Here is a 24,325-nt window from a genome sequence, read left to right on the forward strand (position 1 = left end):
TTTTTATATACATAAATATATAAAAATATGTTTTATATATTTTTAAATATTAAAAATACATTTTGAATATGTTTATTCAAAAATAAATGAATGAATAAATTAAACTAAAAAGACTGAAGGGAGGATTGATTCAACCTAAGGGTTAAAAACATGACTGTGGAGTCAGCTGGACCACTGTTTGAGTCCTACCTCTTTCATTTCCTAGCTAGATGGCTTGGAACATGTTTGATAATCTTCCCACAACTCAGTTTTATCATATTTACAATAGGCAAAACTACCCACCTTATATTGCTGTTGTAATTAAGTGAATGCAAATTTGGCACATCTCCAGGAATGTATCTAAGTCTTTTTAAAATTGATTATTGTACTATGCCTACTATAATGGAGTGTGTTTTCTATGACATTTTGTGATTCAAGTATAGATATTGTTACAATCATTGTTACAATCAATGATTCAGGCTCTCTTAAAGGATTGGGCACATTCAGGTGACAGCATCCCTGCCACTCACTTGATTTTGACGAACTTCCGACATGGCACGGTGTTCCTCACACATGTCTCAGTCAGCGGGTCTATGTCTTCCACGATGACGAACGGGGCCTCCTCAAGGGTGACGATGCTGAGATGGTTGTCATCCGGCTCACAGTCGGAGAAGGACTTGTACCTGGGCCACACGGCGTGCCTCAGGCTCAGCGTCTGGTTCTCCCACTTGCCCACCTGTAGCACAAACACAAAGACACAGCTGTGCTTTCTTCTGCCGCTGATTTCTGGAGAGGCAAATCCTTTCCTTGCCGGAGCCATCCATCCATCTCAAGGGCCTTTCTGCCACATACCTCAACATATGAATCTACTTCTGTGCAAAGACAAATGGGTATAAAGAGAAAACAGAATGTGGGGTAGTTCTCCATCCCAGCCCCTCTCATCCGCAGAGGAATCAAATATGCATCTCTGGAGGCAGTGCCCAGGCACTGATACCTTTAGAGCTCCCCAGGTGGTTCTAACGTTCTGCCAGAGTTCAGAAACACGGATGGCATGGAAACGTCATAGACTTTCAGAATCAGAGAGGTCTGGGTTTGAATCTCCAACTGTACCCCTTACTAGCTGCACAACTCTATGCAAGCCCTTAATCCTAAAATCTTCTGTTTTCTCATCTGTATAAAGAACACAATTCCCCCTACTTCATAAGGAGGCCATGGGAATTCAATAAGACAGTGCAGGAAAAGCAAAAGCACAGTGCTTGGCACATCATAGGGACTCCATATTGTTTTTAAGTATAAAGAAGAGAAAGTAAAAAGAAGAAAAAAAGGTGCTAAGATGAAGAAAAAGAGAAACGGGGAGAAGAAGATGAAGCTGGAGAATGCAAAGAAGAGGACTGGGGAGTAAGACAACACGAGAGACAGATGGAGCAGATGGGGAAATGAGAAGCATAGTTTTGACCCCAGATACGGTTCTATTTAAGTTGCAAATGAAGGTGAACTTTCATTAATCCTGCACAGAGTGGAGACTGTTACTGCTTAGCATGCATCAAGACCTGTCAAAATAGAATCGATTGTATTCCCTCAGAGCAGCAGTTGGTATCTTAGTGAAATCAAATTGAAGGCTGTATATTTTGAACCTTAATTTTAGTTGACAGCTTATTGGCACTATTCACATACATGCTAGGAGGAAGCTGCCCCCGCGCCGCTACCTCTCCTTTCTCCTCCTGCTCCCACATGCAATTGCTTGACACCACAGGTCAGCTCTTTATTTGTAATACCAACCTCGAGGAAAACACCTCGTCTGAAAAGCTAAGGGCCAAATCCAGGCTTGTCTGTGTTGACATGACCCACTCACCTCTCCTCCTGTAACGTTAAGTGTCACCAGAAATGAATCTCAGGCCCTTAAAGAGAATTCAAACATGCCGGACACCAGGAGAGGTGACAGGGTGGGAGGAGAGAAGAAAATCAGTGCTCTCTAAGATTACCTCATCAGATGGGCTGGAAAATTTTTGCTGGCTGTAAAGAAACATTTCCTGTGGCTAATTACAAAATTGTCCAGCATTGCTGATACATTTCTTTTTAAGATAGGGAGGCGAGTAGAGCAATTTGGTCAAACACACACACACACATGTTCATTTATTCATGCTGTGATATGTAACAGGCTGGGGAGAGTGTTGAGTCCATCAAATTCTTCATTCATTTGACATAAATTTATTGAAGACCTACTATGTCCCAGTGCCAGCCTGGGAATAATGACGGCTAAAACAGAATGACTCTTGCCTTGTTGTAATTGTCAGTCAGCTGTACGAGATAGAACAAACCAAAAATACTAAAACATGCAAATAGGTAAAGAAATATACAAGGTTTTCCTTTTGGAACATGTTATACCAATCCCTTTTCTTTCCATTTGTCTTGGATGACTCAAACACAATCTTCAAGAGAGGTTGGGTAGTTCAGCGGGTAAGAGAATGGCTTTTGAAGTCAAACAGAACTAGGTGTTAATCCTGGCTTCACCCACTATCTGAGCAGCTTTGGGAAAGTCATTCAACCTCTCTGAGCTTTACTTTCTCCATTTTTGCAGTGAAGAGAGCAACAGGGTATTACCGTAAGGACTTCAGTGAGGTTTGAATGAGCCAAAAAGTACCAAAAGTATAGAGTGCAGGACCTGGCATGGCATGTAACAAACATGGTGGCTGCTATTATTTTACTATTGCTGTTGTTAGCATTTAAGACATAGCTGAACTATCACCTTATCCGTAAAATCATTCCTGCCTTTCTTATGTGGGAAACTTTCCACCTATCTCCACCATAGCATTTTGATATTATCATTATAATGACATAACTTTTGAGCACTTCCGTATAGTCAGAAAATATGCTAATATCACCACCATAGCATTTTGATGTTATAATTTTAATGACATAACTTTTGAGCACTTCTGTATAGTCAGGAAATGTACCAATATCACCACTTAGTTTAATTTCCACAGATTCTTCATGGTAAGCATTATTATTCCAACTTCTTAGTTCAGGGAACTGAAACACAGAGAGGTTATGTGACTTGCCCAAACTCACACAGCAAATAAGTGGTGGAACCAGAGTTATATCATGGGGCTTTCTGAACCTGAAGGTGCTTTCTCACTATGTACACAGTGCTTTTGTGAATTGAGCTGCAGGAACCATGTTAGAGCTCCAAGACTCTTTCTTCCTTGCAGACATGTTTCTTAAAGTCCCAAGATAACGTAAATTAGGCAAAGACTAGCAGAATCTTTGATGATGTCATTGACCATGTAACAACCCCCACACCATGGGAGTCAGGCAAAAGTTTCAGTCCGATGATGACTCATGGAAAGAAAGTTGCAAAGGTTTATGAGTGCCCAGAGAGCAGAAACTTCCTAAATCTTCTCCAAGTTCTACTCCCCCTTCCTGACACATCCAAGTAGAGTATCCATGGGTCAGCCAAAAAGGATGAAGGTGAGTGGTGGGTGGAAAGAACTTGATCAAGAGCTGAATCTGCTGTGTCAATATTGCCCTAGATCCTGAGAGCTTTTTTCTTCTCTGATCTGATGGGCCCTTTGGCACCCCATTGCAAACACCAAAAATCTCAACTTCTAAATTATAGATACCAGATAAAGGAGAGCAGACATTCTTCACTTTCCCTTCCTATATTCCTATTTACAAGGGACTGTAGCAGAGTCCAATGTTTGTAGACAGGTTTAGCAGAGTCATTCATTCCATAAATATGTGTTGAGTGGTTACTAGGTTCCAAGCACTATGCTAGACACTGAGAATACCGTATAAGTGATAAAATGTTTGCTTGCATGAAATTTTTGTGCTAATTGGGAAGACACATGAGTCAAATAATTATACAAAAACATATGTTCATACAAACTGTGGGAAAGAAATGAAACATGGGTCTAAGAGAGCATATAGGGGAAAAGATATCAGAGACATCTTCCCTGAAGAGGTTACACTTTTAAGCTGAAATTGAAAATTCAGGATAAGTTGGACTGTAGCAGTTGTGGGAAGGAATTGTTGAGGAGCAGAGAAAGAAAGAATACTCCAGATAGGTGGAGACCAGAAGATGCAAAGCCTTGCAGGCTCTATTAAGAAGTTGGGATTTACCTTAAGGGTTTGCTATAGACTGAATGTTTGTATCCCTCCAAAATTCATAGGTTGAAATCCTAGCCCCTAATGTGCTGGTGTTAGGAGGAGGTGCCTTTTGGAGATAATTAGGTCATGAAGGTGGAACCTGCATGAACGGGATTAGGGCTTTTATGAGAGGCCCCAGAGAGACCCATTGCCTTTTCCACCATGTGAGTATGCAACAAAAAGATTGCTGTCTATGAACCAGGAAGCAGCTCTCACCAGACACTAAATCTTCTGGCACCTTGATTTGGACTTCCCAGTCTACAGAAGCATGAGAAACAAGTTCCTGTCGTTTATAAGCCACCCAGTCTATGGTATTCTGTTATAGCAACCCAAATGGACTAACAATCAATCTTGTCAAATGGTCAGAATGGAAAAAGATTATAGAAGTCACTATAGATATATGTCCATATACAACTTCCCTGAAGATAGAATCATCTTTGCCTATTCAATCTGATTTTTTTTATTATGGAAATATTTGAATGTATATAAGAGTAGAATCATATACTGAACCTCCATATTCCCAACATCCAGCTTCAATAATTAGTACTCAGGACCAGTCTTGTTTCATTTATACTCCCACTCACTCCTCTTATATTACAGAAAAATCCCCACATAATTTATTCACAAATCCTTAATTTGATTTAAATATCTAAACTTCATTTTCTTAAGAATATTATACCTCAATAATCTAAAGTAATCTATGTGTTTATATATATGTTTTACCTATGAGTCTATGACTTCCAGCAGGAATTTTATATGCATGATGATTGGTTTCTATGTTCACAGCATCTAACTCAGGGCATGGCACACGGAGGGATGTAATGGGTAGTTTTTGGTGGAGTGAATAAACACACAGCCTGTATTTTTTAAATGTGCATGAGTCAGAAAACGTTAGTAGAATGATTAATGTGTCCATATGTGCCTCAGCTTTGGAATCTTGTACCCTAGGCAAAATATGGAAGCATCAAGGACCTGTATTCTCTCTCTTGTTGTTACTGCAACTTCAGCCCCAAAGACTCAGAGCCATTGAGGGTGGCTGTCTGAATAGCCTCTGGATATTAAATTTCCCCCAGAGAAAGCAAATACCATCATGCTGATGCCATTTAAAAAGGGACTCCAGCCATTCTGATGTATTCAGGGGGAAAGTAAGATCCAATGGGTTAAATCCAGAAGACCTCAGTTTCTGTTGTCATGTTGCCTGTGCTTGCCTCAATTTTCACAGTGGCATGGAGTATGTATGCTCTCAGTGTCTTTCTTTAGAGGTTGTATCCAAAATGGATGAACCCTGTGCACTCTGAAGATGGTAGCCCATAGTCTCTCTGCTCCCACCTTGGACCTGATGGTGACTCTTCTGCTATTCTCTAAACTGGACCTTTTTCCTGTTCCCAATCACCTCCATAAAAATGAACACCACACTCAGCTTAGTCTGTAACTTTAGATCAGCAGTCCTGACCCATATAAGCTATTGTCAAGAGTGAGTCAATACCAGGGTTACACCACATTTCCTCCAGCAGTGCTTCCAGGAATGAAGTTTCAATCCATTTCTTCCAGCAGTGATTTTAGGAATGAGGCTTCAATGCATCAGAACAAGTGAAATGATATAGTCATTGTCAATCACATGTTCCTATTTTTGTAACACGGAGGGAAAATGAAGTTCCAGGACACCTTGCCAAACTTCTGGTTAGACTTATACACAACCAGGACAGGCAAGCACACTTGTGTGTGTGTGTTCGATACATGCACATGTATATGCACATATGGATCACACTGACTTTTCAGGAATCAACTTCATTGCACAGAACCCCTCTCTTCCCTCCTTTACATGGCACAGGACAAGAGGGTTCAGAATCATTAATACCACAGGCTTAGAGATCAGACAGATGAACAGGTTCAAATCTTGTCATTGCTTTAGCCATGTGACCTTGCACAAACCACATAATCTTTTTGAACCTCAGTTCACTCAATCACCAAATGACAACACTTTACTTCATATGCTGTTATGAGGCTTACTTACAAGATAATGACAACAAACATCTCTGAGTGCACAGCTCCTGGCACACAGAAAGTTCTACATATGTGGTACTACTATCATTAATTCAACATTTGTTAAAATTATCTTCAGGAAAATGAGCTTCTGTAGCAGGAGAACCAATTGACAAAGTGTCATCTGAATTTTTTCCATGGCACTCCCTTGACTTTTGACCTCACTTATTGGGTCCCATTCTCCTCACTGTAACCGGAATGAGGGGAGTGGGTTTGAATTAGGTAATCTCTAAGGTCTTTTGAATCTAGCACTCTATGTAAAATTCAGGGATAAGCTGCTCTCCCAAATCTCTCCTGATTTGAGATCAGGGTAACGAGTACATAATTAGAGGAGGGGTGAAGATAGCACTCCTTACTTGATGTTTAATTCTGTATGGCAACCATATGTTAGGGCAGCTTTGCACCCAGGGAGAAGGGGTAGCAGAAAACAGCCAAATGGCAAGCTATCTCTAAAAAAGGTGGTAGGATGGTTCTGAGAACCAACCAGAGGACTGAGGAAAGAAGAACATGGTCAATAGAGCCCTCTTGGATATTATTTCTCTATGCTGCAGAAAAAAAAACAGTGGTACTTAAATCTGAGGCTTTTGTCAAAGCTGGCTCTTCCTCATTCTCTAGAGAAGGGCATGAATTCAAATCCTGACTTGTCCATTTCTAGCTGGGACACAGTGGACAATAATGACAAAGCTCACTGTTAACATTGATTAGGGCTTTACTATGTGTTTCCAGGAATAGTGCTAAGGAATTTTTATATATTATAGGACTCAATCCTCAAGGCAACTCTAGGACATAGACTATAAGTCTTCTCAATGCATGTTGAGAAAACTGAAGCTTAAAAACATTATGTTTTTTGCTCAGGTCAGATCATAGGGGTCACAGTAAGAATTTAAACTCAGTCAGTGAAAACCTAGAGCACTGCTTAATCATTACCTCCCTCTTTGAAATATAGTTTCTTCATATTTTAAAGGTTATAACAAGGTCACCGAGCTGTTGTAAGGATTACATGAAATGATAAAAATAAGTCTTCCTGTTTCTACTATTCTGAAAGCTTTAAATACTAATTTCTGTAATCCTAAAAATAGACCATGAATAACATGCAACTTTTGATATCTCCATTTCATAGATGAGGAAACTGAGGCATGGAATTTAAGTAACTGTCCAATTCATATGGTTTGAGAGTAGTAGAACCAGGATTCAAATCAAGGACTCATTTTTAAGTCAGTGAAGAAATACAATTAGAATTTTCCACTGAAGAAAAAAAAAGAAAAACTTTACAATGCAGAAATGTGACAGACGTGATGTCAGCCCTATGATCAAAGCCAATATTGACAATGATAAATCATTCTAATAGTACGTATCCTTAATATGTGATGTTAATGATGTGGTGGTCTTCCTGTGTGGTTTTATAACCTCAGTGTAATTATAAGAAAACTATCAAAAAAATTACAACGTAGGGGTATTCTAGAAGACAACTATCTGAACAGTACTCTTCCAAATTGTAAGGTCATTAAAAAACAAGAAGGTCTAAGGAAGTTTCCTAGCCAAAAGGAACCTAAGGCAATATTATGACTACATGTAATATAGGATCCTGGATCAGATATCAGGATGAAACAAAAAAAGAAGATTAGATAAAAACTAAGGAAATCTGAATAAAGCATGGGTTTTAGTTAACAGTAATATATTTCATTGACTCATGATAAATATACCATATGAATGTCAGGTGTTAATAATCAGAGAAACTGGGCATCGGGTATGTGAGAAATCACTGGACTACCTTTGCAAGTTTTCTGTAAATATAAAACTAGTCTAACCTAAAAAGTTTATTCAAAAACTGTTTTTTAATCAAAAAAGAGAGTTTTTTAAGAACAGAAAATATGTTCTCAGACACAGAGTAGCAAAGTTACCAGGAAATTACACTTTGGAGGCAGCTATGCTGGCTTCAAATCCCAGCTGTACCACTTGTGAGCTGTGCCACCTGGGCAAATTGCTTAATGTCTATTTGCCTCAGTTTCATCATCTGAAAAATGGAATAACGTTAATAGTATAATTCACAGGATTGCTGAAAGGACTAAATTAGTTAATGTATATGAAGCCCACAGAGGAATATCCAACACTATGGGCAATGTATTGCTATTTTGTCATTGTTTAAATCAATGGAGAAACAATTTTAGAGTGGAATTTGGATTATCTCATGTTTTAACTTCATAAGAGCTTTTCTTGATACTAACTTTACTTTGCTTTAGACACAGTTTTTTCCATGTCAGTAGTTTTAGCCATAAATCACACTTTTTTCCACATTTCCCCCAAGGGTTCTGTAATAGCCTTATGCTGTTTTGTCTATCTGTCATTAATTTATGAGATTTTTGGTTATGGCATATTAATTTTCCCTTGGAGAGACGCCTGCCACCAATTTCATGAATAAGAACGTGTCCTTTATTTGGCCAATCAGTACACTGACTGGCTCAGGAATGTGCATGTGACCTAAGCTAAGCCAATGAGAGTTTTCCCTGGGACTTATGCTGGAACTATTAGGACAGGGCAGTCATGAGGGAACAACTTATCAGAAAAATAATATTGAGCTAAGTAAGAAAATGATAGAAGAGAGCAATAAAGTAGACATGGCAATGCTTGAGGGTTTTTGGTTTTTTTTTTGAGATGGAGTCTCACTCTCTGGAGTGCAATGGTGAGATCTCAGCTCACTGCAACCTCTGCCTCCCAGGTTCAAATGATTCTCCTGCCTCAGCCTCCCAAGTAGCTGAGCTTACAGATGCCAGACACCACACTCAGATAACTACACACACACACACACACACACACACACACACACACACACATATATATATATATATATATATATATATATATATATATATATATTTTTTTTTTTTTTTAATTAGAGACAGGGTTTCACCATGTTGGCCAGGCTGGTCTGAAATTTCTGACCTCAGATGATCCACCCACCTTGGCCTCCCAAAGTGCTGGGATTACAGGGGTGAGCCACCACACCCAGCTGGTTTCTGACTTTCTTACACAAGAGGAAGTTAGGGAAATAGTTTTTATCTCTATTATAAAGTTTTTTGGTATTTAAAAACAGTTCTCAATTCAACAAAATAGGTTGTGTGGTAGGAGAAAAGAATCTTTACCTTCAAAATAAACTGAATTTTGGTGATAAGTTTGTGAGTGTTTTCAGAAAATATACTGAAGTTGTGAAGACAAAGAAAAATAATTGACCTCTGACGGAGAAAAGTGATTTTGCTGAAAGAAATATAAAAAGGGTAGATTAACTTTGTAATGATTTTTTTCATTCTTATTAATACAATTTAAATACAGTGCTTTTAGAAAGCTAATTGCTCTTCAGCTCCTAGAAAGACATTCTTTAAAGGGCAGTGATTACTTATCAAAACGTTCAGCCAATATGTTCTCAGAGCAGAGATAATTTCATCTCCAGAAATTGTATGTCTCAAGTTAATATACACCTCTTACGTCCAGATAAATTCAGAGGGATGTTGCCGAGGCTGCAAAAGGCTGGAAGAAATTAGGTTAATAGATGTGCATGGCTCTTTCAAAGAGATCTGAGTGTATGATCTTATTTGATCTATTTATGAAATGCTTACAAGAGACAATTAAAATAACCTCATCACGGGTTTCCTGGTCTCAGAAGCCACCCCCTAAAAACAAATCTCTAAACACCAAAATTATTTATCTACTCCATGCTCAAGTCCCTCTCCATCTCATGCTGCCCACAAAACCAAATCCAGACTGCCCTGTATAGTAAAAGCTCCTCTGTAATAGAGGCCCAATCAACCTCACTGTTCTCTTTTTCTCACTTTCTCTCTCTCTCATTCTCTCTTACATCATCACACTAAAACACACACACACTTATACCTACACATACTCACAATTAAACATGAAAGAATTCATAAAAAAGATAAAAAGTCCCTAACTTCATCTTGCATAATAGGGAGTTTATTAGAATTAAAATAGTGCTAAAAATGGTGCCTGATACATAGTAAGTGTCTGGTGAATGTCAATTTTTACTGTTATAAGAACTCAAGCAACACCACCATCACACCTAAGCATATGTATATACATATTCCTATGCATCTGTACACAAACCTCTACATAAAACACACTTATATACAGGTACACTCATGCCTACCCACGTCCACATTATATACATATACTCTCACACCCACATGCACAACTACAAATATACACATACCTAGCACAAACACATACACTCACACCACTACACACTCTCTCTCTCTCACACACACACACACACACGCACACACAGAAGATATAAAGCTACAATGATGCATACACTTTTCATAAAACACACCCTGAACAACACCCACTTTCCTGCCTAGGCCTACACTATTTCTTCTGCCTGAAATTCTTCTCCTCATGATCTCCCTCTACTGAAATCCTACCCACTCTTTTCAGGCCTAGCTCAAATGCCAATACTCCCATGGAACCTAATTCTCCATCTGGAATTCATTTTTGCATTTTCTTTGGCCTTAGAACAGACTTTCCCCTTCACTTGTTTATTAATGAGCTCATATGCATTCAGTGCTTTCCATTGTGCTGGGCATTGCAGGAAGCTCTGGGGCTACAATAATGAACAGTCCTCAGAGAGGACTGTCCTATCCCCAAGTTTCTAGTCTAGGTGGAAAGAAGTCAAAGCTCAACAGCAAAGAAATGACACAAACGCTATGCCGGGAGCAAGCACAGGATGCTGTTGAAGAGCGCAGCTTCCTAATCTGGAAGGGAATTACAAAAAATGCTTCTAACAGGAAGTGGCTTCCAAATATGAAACAGGCCAGGCGCAGTGGCTCACGCCTGTAATCCTAGCAGTTTGGGAGGCCAAGGTGGGCGGATCACTTGAGGTCAGGAGTTCCAGACCAGCCTGGCCAACATGGTGAAACCCCATCTGTACTAAATATACAAAAATTAGTCAGTCCTGGTGGTGTGGGTCTGTAATCCCAGCTACTCAGGAGGCTGAGACACGAGAATCACTTGAACCCAGAAAGCAGAGGTTGCAGTAAGCCGAGATTGCACCACTACACTCCAGCCTGGGTGACAGGGCAAGACTCTGTTTCCAAAAAAAAAAAGGAAAAGAAAAAAGAAAGGACCAGGGGAGTTAGTGGGACACCTGCTATGGGGTTTTACTTTTATCCTATGGGGAAGTGACATATGTAAGGGATGGGGATGAGGACTTATTGAAGACTTATTGAAATCATTCCCCCAATTAGAAGTAGATTAAACACTTCTTAATGCAGTGCAGAGAAAAAATCTGTAACTAGAAGATTCGGAAGGCAGAATGAAGAGCTGGGAGGTGGCGGCAGGAATTTGGATGACAGAAGGCCATGGTGGTCAGGCTGGCATGAACTCAAAGTGTAGAATCAACAGAATTGAAACAGGCTGTGTAGGGGTGAAGAATGAGGGCCCAGTTTGCCTTAAATGATGGTCCTGTAGAGTGTCATGGCTGGCCAGTCTTCCTCAACCACATGATCCATGTTTGACATAGTATAGTACTCACCCTCAATGTAGTTCAAGAAATATCCGATGAACTGAATTCAATTCTAACTGCAGCATATCATCAATTTTTACTTAGAATTCAGAGTTAAAAGAGGGAAGTTCCCTGTTTACTCATCTCCTTTCCTTGGAGACAAGACAATAGGAATTGCAAAATTAAAAATCAGAGAGGAAATTTATTAAAACCAACAACAGAAGCAGAGTTCAGGCTGCCTGTGCTCTAGTCTGAGTGGGGCCGGTTAGCTCATTGGGTGGTTTCAAAACCATGGAGAAAAAGGTTTTAAAACAAACACGTTGAGCTTGCAAACCTTCGGAGTACACTTCACTCCAGAAAATAAGCAGTGATTTACTCCCAAGCTGGAGAAAACATGAGTAATTAACTCTTCAGGAAGATGATGTTAAGGAGGAAAAACAAAGCAAACAGGAGACCAATTTCTATCCGCCTGAAATATAAAGTCTGCCAAAGGACAGGAGATAAATGGCCGTGAAGGAAATTTAAAATGATTTAGGTCCATATTTAGCATAAGTAGCAACATCGATTAGCATCACTTCCATGCCTCTATATGCAGGTCTGACACACAAACAAACTGATCGCAGGTTAGCACATAAGTAATTTTGTGTTTTGGGTTGCTACTTGAAACCAAAAGCAGATCTGAATGTAACTGATTTGGAAACAACAATAAAGATATCTGAGCCACTACTGTGACTTGATATTAGGTTGAAATATGCTGTATCTGGAGTACTCTGCAGTTGAGTTCAGTGATTTTTTTTAAACCAGTACCTGATCTAAACAGTGTTCAAGAAAACTAGTCTGCTGAAATCAAACGTCGCTTTGGAAATCAATTTTCCCTTGCATGGTACGCAGAAACAAGTTTCTATGAGGAAATTGCTAAAAAGCAGGTGTGGGTCAAACCTGCTCTGCCTTCACTGCCATGAGCCTTGGATGGCTGCTGGCAGAGTGAAACTAAGAAGTGCTTTTCATATATTGAGATAAAGTGCCTGCTTCCTCTGAATGCACTGTTTTGAATGCAATGATTGGAGTTGGTGGGATTCTGAAACTTTGGCATGGGTAAGAACCTTCCCTGGAAACTGATTAAGAATGCAGACTCCCGGATCTCTGGAGTATTAGAATCAGTAGATATGGGTTAAGGTGTAGGATCCTGACTTTTCAACCCATGTCCTAGGTCATTCTGCTCTGAATAGTCTAAGTGCCTCATTTTAAGAAATACCAGGAGGATCATACCTATGATTAACAGACAGGATTAAATACAGCATAAGAACAAGATGGAAATCTTTCTTCTTGGGTTACTTATGTAACTAGTGGCAATTGCCAGCAGATCTAAATGAGTTTAATCAGCTATTAGAGTCTTAATTAAATTCCTCTCAGTTGAAATTTCAGAATTGCCTAATTGTTACACAGCTCACACTGGAGCAGTGGGTTTTTTTTCCTTCTATAATAACTGCTCTCAAGATAATCTAATATCTTTATAGATAACAGCGTCAGCTGTCTTAGAACCCAGTACTGATCTGGGTAATTCATAGAAACCTGTTTTGATTGTTATTATTTCCATGAACACCCCGCATTTCTGCTTTCATTTTCCTCTTGAGGATCGGCCAACAGGAGAAGAGCTCAATACTTGTTCAACCTCAAATTTAAAAGTGGAAAACCTTTGGAACAAAGAGCCATCATTTTCTTAAGGAGTTCATGTATAATCTACAGTCCCCCAGAATTCCTTTGTTGCCGGATCCCTGGGGATAGATAGGAAGCCTATTTCTTTGGTTTACTTTTAATTCTTTGTGTGCTCTTAAAAGTGATGGGTTCTTGTAATTAGCTAGAAAGTTAATAGTGTTTTCTTTTTCTCTTTTGGTTCTACCTTGGAGTGATATAACCCCAGAGACTTGAAAAATCAGCAAAAATATAAAGGAGCTCTTTCATAATCTTGAGTTAATTTTTTGAACTTGCTCTTGGGAGTGCTTCATTTTGCAACTTCCACATCAATCCGTCTTCCATGGGCTGGAATAATAATTATTAAATAATTAAAGAGCATAATTGCTGGCATTTATTGAAGTACTGTGATCACCCCAATTGGCATTTTTTCATTCTACCCACACAATCTTCTAATAAAAGTGCCATTATTTGTTTCCTTTTATGAACTGGGAAACAGTGAATGTTAAGTGACTTGCTCAAGATCAAACAGCAAGTGAGAAGACCTGGAATCTGAGCTTGGCCTTCAGGGCTCAGAGCTATTACCACTGCCTGATATTTCCAAGGCTGCCATCCTATTTGCTTTGGGAAACATTAAGGCAAACGTGAACAGTTTGCTTTCTTGAGGGAGGATTTCAGGGATCAGGTGGTAAAAGAGTATTAATAATTAGCACCATGCAGCAGAGTGATGTCCTGGGAGTTGCAGAAGCTGGATTCTGGCCTCAAAATGCACAGCCTTCCACTTTGATAAGGGCCAATATTTGCTTTCCCTGTGAAGCACAGGAGGTGGGGAGAGAGCAGCCAGAGGGGCCCTTGCAGTTTGCTTTTATGCATGACTGTTTTACTTCCTCCATTTACCTGTGAATTGACTCTACTGAGGACCTTGAATTCCACCACAGAAAATGCCTCTAACAGCAGAGCAGCAGTGAGCCCTACTTTTCAGGCTTGATGTTGAATTCCACTGCTACTAACAGGGACATCCAAAAGGTGATTAGAATAATAGATCAGGGAGAGAAAACCAACTGTTCAAATGTGAATCATGTGACAAGTAGGTAATTTGGCAGTTGCAACCAAGAGGAGTGTCATTAAGGCTCTAACAGCTGATTACACTTCTTTGCCTTTGTGGTACTCTCCATCCATTGCATAAGGGCCCTTAGAAGGGAGGATTTCATCTTCCTTTTGTATCATACTGTATTTCAGATGTTGTTGGCTAAGACAACACAATTGTGTTATGATATCTGCATCTGTTATCATCAAAACTCAAACATAAACTTGGTTGAACTTCTTAAGGGGCTGCTATCTTAGAGAAGAAAACCAGAATGCACATAGGTGTGCAAAAACAGTTTAGGAGAGGACATGAAGGCGAATGGGACTAACACAGAAACAGGAATTGGGGCTGGGGAGGTTAAACACATAATATTGGATGAGAACTTGACCTAAGGTCAGTCCTTTATTATAATAACAGTGATAACTATTATTATTTTTTAATACCTGCACGAAGACAATTTAGAAATATGGTAAAGGTTTTTGTTTGACCTTCTAATGTACTTTTTCTGGGTCAACTTCAAAGAGCAGCATAGCATCCAATTGTAAAATAAATGAAATGCCATTTGCAATCTGGCCGAGTAAATAGCTCTTTTGCGGAGTATTTACCTGACTGATATTAAGCAGCTCTTGTTCCCTCAGCAAACTTGCCAATAAGAGTTAGAAAGTGGCCAAGAGGGGTAGACTTTGATCTGGGGCTGACAGCTGAGAGACCCTTTTATTTATTGAGATCATCAATTCATTCATTCTTTCCAGCCTGAAAACTGTAAGACTGAACATGACTACAGATATGACTTCTCCTCTTACTCTATGGCAAGATTTTTTTTCTTTAAATAAAAACCTTGAAAAGTGGCAAAATTTGGAGCTGAGTGTGTAACAGTTTATAAAAGGAGATAAGTTCCAGGTAATTAAACTGCAGGCTAAAGAAGCAGGAGGCTTCAATGCATCAAACCTGACGTGAAGGATCTAACAAGTCAAAAGCTGATGGATTTCCTCACTTAGTATTATGTAAAAAGCCAATTCCATTTGGATTTCAGCCCTGAACATCCAAAGTTAACCTCATTGACTGTGCCTTCAGAGTTCTGCAGTAAGTTTACAGAACCTGGGGGTATCAGTCAGTGGAATAGCATTTCATCCCCCTACCTGTGAGAAGTTATTGTGTTGTGAGGGCTGAAATGTCTGGGACTTGGTGGCAGGTCTCTGATGGGCATTTGTTCTTCTGTATATGGGGCAAAATAATAAATTTAAGTTTTTGAGATGGACATTTTCCTTCTTCCAAATGAAAGGGGTTGGTGCCTGAGGCCCTGCTAGTTATTATGAGGATGCTAACCAAAGTCCTTGTGCATGGGTGAAATCCATCGCTATGATGAAATGCACACTGATGAGAATTTCAATTTTCCTTAGATAAGATGGTATTTTGACAATCATTTTTCTTTGTTCATCTCTGGCCCAGAACTACTTTCCTCCAGGCTTGTATGAGCTCTAAAGTATTCCAACAAGAAGATAGTTTGAAATACTAAAGCCAACAGAAGATTTAATGGTGAGAAAACAGTAATAAGCTTAATGACAGCTTTGCCCAGTTAAAAACGTGATTATTAGAAGGCAGTGGGGGAAGAGGAGGGGTCCCTTGAGATGGGCCAGATTAAGACTTGCTATTTTTCAAAAACTAAGTCTAAGTGACACACTACTGTCAATCCATTTTGGCTCAAACCAATTATTCCCATCTCAGACAGTAATCAATGATTTCAGGGCCCTATGGAGCTACTGGGAGAAATGAGAATTGTGGTGACCAATCAGGCAGCCTCTCAGCATTGCTTTTCCCACTGAATTATTAATATATTGGCAAACACAGCAATTTAAAAGAACCATGTGCTTGGAGTCTGAAGACCCAAGTTCAAATTCAACTATGATACTTACGAGCTTTGTCACATCAAAACCTTTCAAACTCACACAAATTGTAGCCAAAAGCAGAATCTCAAGATTCCTGATTACTCCAAGTGTTACAACCAAAAAACAGAACTATTATGTAGGCTTTCAGTTTCTTAGGGTTGGATCACATGGATTTATTTGGTTCATTCACTCACGGAGTGCCTAGTATGTGCCATAAACTATTCTCACACTGGTGATACAGCAGTGAATAGACTCTAAACCTGGGGTCGGCATCCCACAGCCCAAGGGCAAGCTGTTTCTGCACAACCCATGAGCTAAGAATGGGTTTTCCATTTTTAAATGGTTGAAAAAAATGGAAAGAATAATATTTAGTGACAATTATAAAATTATATAAGATTTGAATGTGAGTGTCCATAAATAAAGTTTGATTGGAACGCAGCCATGCTTATTTCCTTACATAGCCTCAACGCTTGCTTTTGCACCAAAAAAGCAGAGCTGAGTGCTTGCCATAGAGAGAGTATGGCCCACAAAACCTAAAATATTTACTAGCTAGCCTTTTACATAAAGAGTTAGGGGTTTTGCCAACCCCTGCTCTAAGTCCTTATCTGTAAAGGATCTACTCACCAGTGAGAAAGATAAAATACCATGCCCCCTGAATTAATTGTACAATAAAACAGAAAATGCTAAGAGCCAAAGGACAAAAGGTGAAAGAAATGGAGAGGGCTTCCGAAGTGAGAGGCAGATCTGATGAGAGAAGGAAGAAGTCATGAAGGAGTACAATGGAGGGGAGTTATACGGTTTGCAAAGGAGCTGAAGAGTCAGAATGGAGAGAAGGGACACGTAGGATCAGAGAACAGCATAGAAAAAAGCTTAGAAGCTGAGTTGAAGGGATATGTTTGTGAACTAGGAAGTTGTCCAAACAGAAAGAAATATGAATATACGAAGGGGAAGAGAGGGAAAGAGGAATAAAGAGATATCTTGGGACAAGATTCAAGAAGTCCTTGGATACTGGGCTACAATCCCTTTGTGCACACTGGAATTTGGTTGCATTTAAGTTCAAATTAGCAATTGACCTTGGGATCCCTTAATGACTGACTCAGCACCTGGGAAGAATATTGGTGATTTCATCCACATATGGCGAGGACTTATCGTTCCTCACATATTTTGAAATTGTCCCATTTGCAAGCCATTGATGTCATGTCCTTCATAAACACATTAATACTTGTCAGACCATTGGATAAAATTGAAGGCCAGTAGTTTTGACCATCTCTCCATTGACCACCTCCAATCCACTGTAGCCACCCATTCCCTTGGGGGGAATTTACTTACACCTGCTTGACTCAAATGACTCTAAATTCAGAAAATTCACAGCTCTCACTCAGCTATTCTTATGTCTCCTCTCCAATGTCATCCCTGGGCTCCATCTTCTCTCAATTACTCTATTCATTCATCCCTTCATTTCTTCCCCATTCCAACTTAGACCTCTCTATCGTAACATCAACAGCTTTCTTGCCATACCCACGACTTTCCTGCTTCCATTTTGTCTTCCTATCACATCCACCTAGCAACGCCATCCCCAACTCTGAGTCAGTCCCCACTTCCACACCTGTAAAGCAGCAAGTGCAGGTGGAGAATATCACATAACCACATAGATTAATGTCATTTCAAATTTAAGGACTCCCTCTCTGGGTAAAAAATCTTTCTCTTTTTCCTAATTGCATCTCTCCCATTCCCTAGAAACTATTTCAAACCTTCACACCTGCCCACGAGACTGCAAAGCTGCCAGCTCCAGCCCCACTCCCAGCTGATGAATCTGCCTCTTATTTAAGACTCTATGGACAACGCATATCACCCACAAACTCACCTGCCTCTGCACACATGTCTTCCTTCTCCCCTCTTTCAGTAAAAAAGGAAGCATCTTTCCTCTAGGCTGACACACATCCCAGCCCCTGAGCTATAGACATATTCTCTTCTGTACACTCCTCTCCCCTGAAACTGACCTAAGATCTCCAGCGGTTTTCACTAAATCCAGTAGGTTCATTGCACATCAGCCCCTCCTCTGCATTTGACAATGGGGCTACTCCCACCTTTCTTGAGTCTCTGCCCTTGACTGTCACGACACTACCATTACCCAACTGTTTCCCACCTCCTTGGCTGATTCATCTCTGCCAAAATGCAAGCTTCTCTTTCTCTGAACACATCTGACCTGTCTTTCCTCTCCCTCTTGCCCGCAGACGTCCAGGCTCAGGCCTCTTCTGTTTCACAGTCTCCAGTTATCACATCTCTGTTGACAGCCCCTGATCTGCTGCTGCCATTCCCCCATTCTTCTTTACTGCCTCCGAGAAACCTCAAACTCAGTAGACTTGGAGAAGAACTCAGCCTCTTATCTTCCATCCTAAAAAATACAGTTCTCTCCCATCTGCCAAATAGGAGTTCTTGAAATCCCAACCATGGAAATATCCCCTATTTCATCTCTCTTCTGCCACCCCCATATATATATCAAATCAATCACCAAGACTTGATAGTTCTAATATTCGAATTTTTTTTCCCCAACTCACAACCACCCCTCTCATCTAGGCTTTCACCTCTCACTCATGTATGCTACAGCTTCTTAGCTGGTCTTCCTGCTTCTGGTAGATTTGCTCTTCAGCCATTCTCTAAGCAGTAGCCCATACCATCACTTTATTTTTTGGTTTTGTATTTTTTTTTTTTTTGAGACAGTGTCTCATTCTGTCTCTCAGGGTGAATGTAGTGGCACTATCTCAGTTCACTGCAACCTCTACCTGCCAGGTTAATGCGATTCTTAAGCCTCAGTCTCCCAAGTAGCTGGGATTACAGGTGCGCACCACCACACCCAGCTAATTTTTGTATTTTTAGTAGAGATGGGGTTTTGCCATATTAGCCATGCTGGTCTCAAACTCCTGACCTCAGGTGATCTGCCAGCCTCAGCCTCCCAAAGTGCTGGGATTACAGGTGGAAGCCACCGTGCCTAGCCCAAACCATCACTTTAAATACCTCTGTGTATCTGGCCTTTTAATTCCCCAGCTTAAGGCCTTTTAAAGGTTTCCCACTGCAGCTGGAATCAAGTGAAAATGCCTGACCATTGTCTAAGTGACCCGGCCTCCTCCCCAGGCCTTCCTATCCCTCTGCAATCATGGCAGCCTCATTCTGACAACCAACTCCTTGTTCCAGCCCTGTCCTACATTAACTCATGAATCACAGAACTAATCACAGGCTTCTGAGTACATCGAGCTTATCGCTCAGTGCCAGGTTTCAACACGCTACTCACCCTGTCCAGAAAACCCCTTCCCACTCTCTACTTGGCATTCTCCTATGTGTCCTTCAGAACCCAACACAGAGGGCAGCTGTTATGGGAAGCAGCCTCCAACTCCATAAAACTGGGCAGGTGACCTCTCCTTTCCCCACCTCACCAGGTATTGTGAGACCCGCACAATCATCTGTCTGCTCTAGCAGATTCATTGAGAGTGGGAGTGAGTTCTGTTGGCCTCTGTGTCCCTTGCACCCAGCCCATAAGGCTGCGTACATAATAGATGCACAAATACCTATCAAGTGAACAAGCTAGCTGGGAGCAGGGGCTCACAGCTATAATCCCAGCACTTTGAAGGTGAGGCAGGTGGATCACTTGAGGCCATGAATTTATGACCAGCCTGGGCAACATGGCAAAACTTCATCTCTACTAAAAGTAAAAAAAGTAGCTGGGTGTGGTGGTGCATACCTGTAATCCCAGCTACTCAGGAGGCTGAGGCATGAGAATTGCTTGGACTCCGGAGGCAGAGTTTGCAATGAGCCCAGATCACACCACTATACTCCAGCCTGGGCAACAGAGCAAGACTCTGTCTTTAAATAAATAAATAACTAAATAAACAGACACATTAACACACAGAGGTACCAATATGACCACCGTAACTATGATCTTCCTACAGTCAATTATCAACTTTAATTATCTCTTCTGGTAATAGGCCCTGAAAATGATGTGGATTTTGGAGTCAGCTTCGTCTGAGCCTGAATTCCCAGCTCTTCTGCTTATCTGCTCTGTGAACTTCACTAACTTTACTTCTTGGACAACAGTTTCTTCATCTGTAATGTGGGTATAATAGGAGTAATCACATCGTATGATTCTTGTGGAATTAAATAAAATAGTAAATGCAAAGCACTTATTGAACTATCCACCACATAGTCCCCGCTCAACCAGAATTAGGTGTTTTATTATAAGCAGGGATCTTAGAAGGATGACATTAACTCATGCGTGTGAATCAGCAGTCAGATGTCTGACCTACAGAAGGTACTTAGTCAAGGTTCCTTCCCACCTACAATGTGCACGTCCTTGTAAGTTGAATGGAGGACACTGGCACAACTCCAGAACAGGCAAGAGCAAGGCACTGCTTTCACCAAAATTCCAGGCCCAGGGCTTGTATGCCAAAATAACACTAAGGAAATGTATTTACATTTTTTTTCTTTCCTCTTAGAGGGGACAGATATGCTTTTCACTTACTGCTCTCTATTTTGGATAGAAATAATATCATCTGTTAATATAATTCTGTGCACAGAGAAGAAGGCCCTGCCAAAAGCCACTTGGTGTTATTTTCACTCTACCAATAAATCCAAAGTCCTGGCAATTATTTTTAATTCTATTTGCTAGTTTGAGGTTCTGTACAATTAACACATACCATCAATTTAATAACTATAAATGTAACCCAAGCTTTCTTGGATCCTTGTGTCAAACAATGTGACCTTATGCATACACTTGCTAGTGTCACCAGGCTAAGAAGCTCTACTGGGGAAAAAAAGGAAAAGAAAAAGAAGAAAAAAAGATAGAAATTTCAGATAATAGATGCACTGGAAGAAGCGTCCTAGTCAGAAAGCTGTGTGTCATTATGTGGATAATAATATAAAAGTCCCAGAGTTAATATAGCTCCTTATGGGCTACAAGTTGCTGGTTATTTTCTCATTTCACTTGATCATCATAGCAGAGTCACATACAGGTGAAAGAGATATTATTACAATTTTTCAGAGTGGTAAGCTGATGTTCCTTCAAGTGAATTTTTTTTTTTTAAGAGACGAAGTCTTGCTGTGTCACCCAGGCTAGAGTGCAGTGGCGTGATCTTGGCTCACCGAAACCTCCACCTCCCAGGTTCAAGCAGTTCTCCTGCCTCAGCCTCCTGTGTAGCTGGGATTACAGGCACATGCCGTCATGTCTGGCTAATTTTTTGTATTTTAGTAGAGACAGGGTTTCACCATGTTGCCTGGGTTGGTCTCGAACTCTTGAGCTCAGGCAATCCACGCACCTTGACCTCCCAAAGTGCTGGGACTACAGACATGAGCCACCTCATCCTGCTCAAGTAACTTTCAAATTTAAGAACTATTCTCATGACTCTTTTCCAGTGTCATTTTGGACCCTGTGCTCTGGACCCCTCTATTTTCTCCAAATCAGTCTGCCCATTCGTAACTCCTCTTCTTCCCAATTACAGCCAGATCTCTTCGTTTATCACTGCAACAGATTTCCTGCCTGCCCACAATTTTCCTGCTCCCATTTTGTCCTCCTGTGACACCCACTTGACACCACCCTCCCCAAACTCTGAGTCAATCTGCCACTTCCTCACCTGTCAACCACCAAGCCTCATTCATAAATTACAGCAAATATGTGAAAGAACCAAAACACAGTTTTCTGGCTCCTGGACGAGGACTAGCTTAACTGTATGTGTTGCAATGTATTAATATATATACAGGACTCAAAGGACTCCTTGAAGATGCTCACCTCTAAACTTTGGCCCAGGTCCTTTGAGAAAAGAGAACACTGTTAATAGCCTTTCAGAAATCCACTAAAAATGAAAAACAACAACAACAACAAACAAACAAACAAAAGTAAAACAATCCTAATAGTGCCACTGAAAAGTCTAGATCTCTAGATCACACTTTGTTTATGGATAGTAGTTCCTATTTACGCAGATCTCTATATGTTCCAAACCTCATGCTAGATATTTGGCATATATGTCATTTATGATGCCTGTGAGCTATGAAGTGGCAGAGTGACCATATTCTAATTAATTCACTTCTCTGGTCCTCATTTTTCTCATCTATAAAACTAATTATAACATGTACCATTTAGGGTTTTAGTGAACATAAAATGTGGTAAGGTACATAATGTGGTTGGCTCAGGGCCAATGATGTAGTCAGAGCTTGAAAACTATTAGGCATTTTGTTTCATTTTTGTGTGTTTTTTTTTTTCAATGATATGGGAAAACCAAGCTCCATGCATTTCCTGCTTAAATCCTCTACCTTTCCACAACATGGCGTGATTTTACCTGCATTGCAGAATTTGATTGAAGAAAGTAGCAGAAATTAGTAGTCAAAGCATGGGCTTTGGAGTCAGACAAATGGGCTTCAGAGTACAGTTCACATTACTGGAAATTAACTTGTTCTCTGTTCTTTAGATTTCTCATTTATAAAATAGGTACAATAACAGTACCAGTATCATCAGGATTTTGTATGAATTAAGACAGATTATGCATCTAAGGTACTTTCTGATTTACAGAAAGCATTTAATAAATGGTGGCTTTAATATCCTCATAGGAACCCTAGTGAGGGGGTATTATCATTAGCTCCATTTTGCTGTTGGAGACAAAGAATGATGGATTTCCAGCGTTAGTCTGAGTCTCACAGCTGTTACCCTTGGCCAAACTCAACCGTATAAATGTTGATCAAACTCACTCTCCCCAAAATGCTTTAGCTCCTAACTGGTGCCATGCTCAGTGAAACAGGGGAGGAAGGCAGGCAGCCCATTTCTCCTGACCATGCTGCTGTCCTCTCTGTCTGCATGGACCAGTCACTTTATCTCTTGGCATTGATTTTGTATGTTGGGCTTGTGATCAGACACATCCGTGTTTCCAGCTTCTGTCCCCACTGATTTATAGTATAACTTGATAGATGTCCCATCTGTAGTTTTTGAATCCTCATCCATTTTCAATGAGATGACAATGTCTCAATGAAAAGTCTCCATTCATTTTGGTAATGAAACTCGAATCTTTGGATAAAGAAAATGTGGTATATATACACAATGGAATACTATTTAGCCATAAAAAAGAATGCAATCACATCTTTTACAGCAACATGGATGGAACCAGAGGCCATGATCATAAGTGAAGCAACTCAGAAACAGAAAGACAGATACTAGGCCAGACATAGTAGCTGACACTTTTAATCCCAGAACTTAGGGAGGCCAAGTGGAGGGGTGGGGGGGATCACATGAGTTCAGGAGTTTGAGACCAGCCTGAGTAACATGGTGACACCCTATCTCTATAAAAACAAAAACAAAAAACTAGCCAGGCATGGTGGCACGTGCCTATAGTCCCAGCTACTTGTGGGGCTGAGGTGGGAAGGTCACTTGACTCCAAGAGTTCAAGGCTGCAGTGAACCATGATTGTGCCACTACACTCCAGCCTGGGCAACAAAGCAAGGCCCTGAGTTAGGGAAAAAAGAAAAACAAATACAACAAGTGCATGTTCTCACTTGTAAGTGGGAGTTAAACAATGCATACACTTAGTGTAGAATGTGTAATGATAGACAATAGAGACTTAGAAAGGAAGTGGGGGTGAGGGAGGAGACTCATGAGAGTCTACTTAATGGATACAATGTACGTTACTATGAGATGGATACTCTAAAAGCCCTGACTTCACCACTACACAATCTATGCATGTAACAAAATCACACTTGTGCCTCACACATTTATACACAAAAAAAGAAACTCAAATCTTGTTGTTGATTCAAGTTATCAATCTGAATGCTAAAAGTAGAGTAAGGCTGCGTACAATGGCTCATGCCTGTAATCCCAGCACTTTGGGAGGCTGAGGCAGGAGAATCCCTTGAGCTCAAGAGTTTGACACCAGCCTGAGAAAGTGAGAGCCCCTCCATCTCTAAAACACACACACACACACACACACACACACACACACACACACACACACA

The 24,325-nt window shown here is 40.4% G+C and overlaps 1 protein-coding gene across 2 annotated transcripts in view; it reads right to left on the reverse strand.

Annotated features, from left to right (window-relative positions):
- GRIN2A (glutamate ionotropic receptor NMDA type subunit 2A) overlaps window positions 1-24,325 on the reverse strand; it is a 441,129-nt gene that overhangs the window by 98,403 nt on the left and 318,401 nt on the right. For both annotated transcript variants that reach the window (XM_032258086.1, XM_032258087.1), the window contains one exon: window positions 510-715. In XM_032258086.1, coding sequence (XP_032113977.1) covers window positions 510-715 — 206 coding nt within the window. The remainder of the gene's footprint in view (window positions 1-509; window positions 716-24,325) is intronic.

This window comes from Sapajus apella, unplaced genomic scaffold (assembly GCF_009761245.1).
Source record: "Sapajus apella isolate SASKATOON/1434 unplaced genomic scaffold, GSC_monkey_1.0 scaffold99, whole genome shotgun sequence".
NCBI lineage: Eukaryota > Metazoa > Chordata > Mammalia > Primates > Cebidae > Sapajus > Sapajus apella.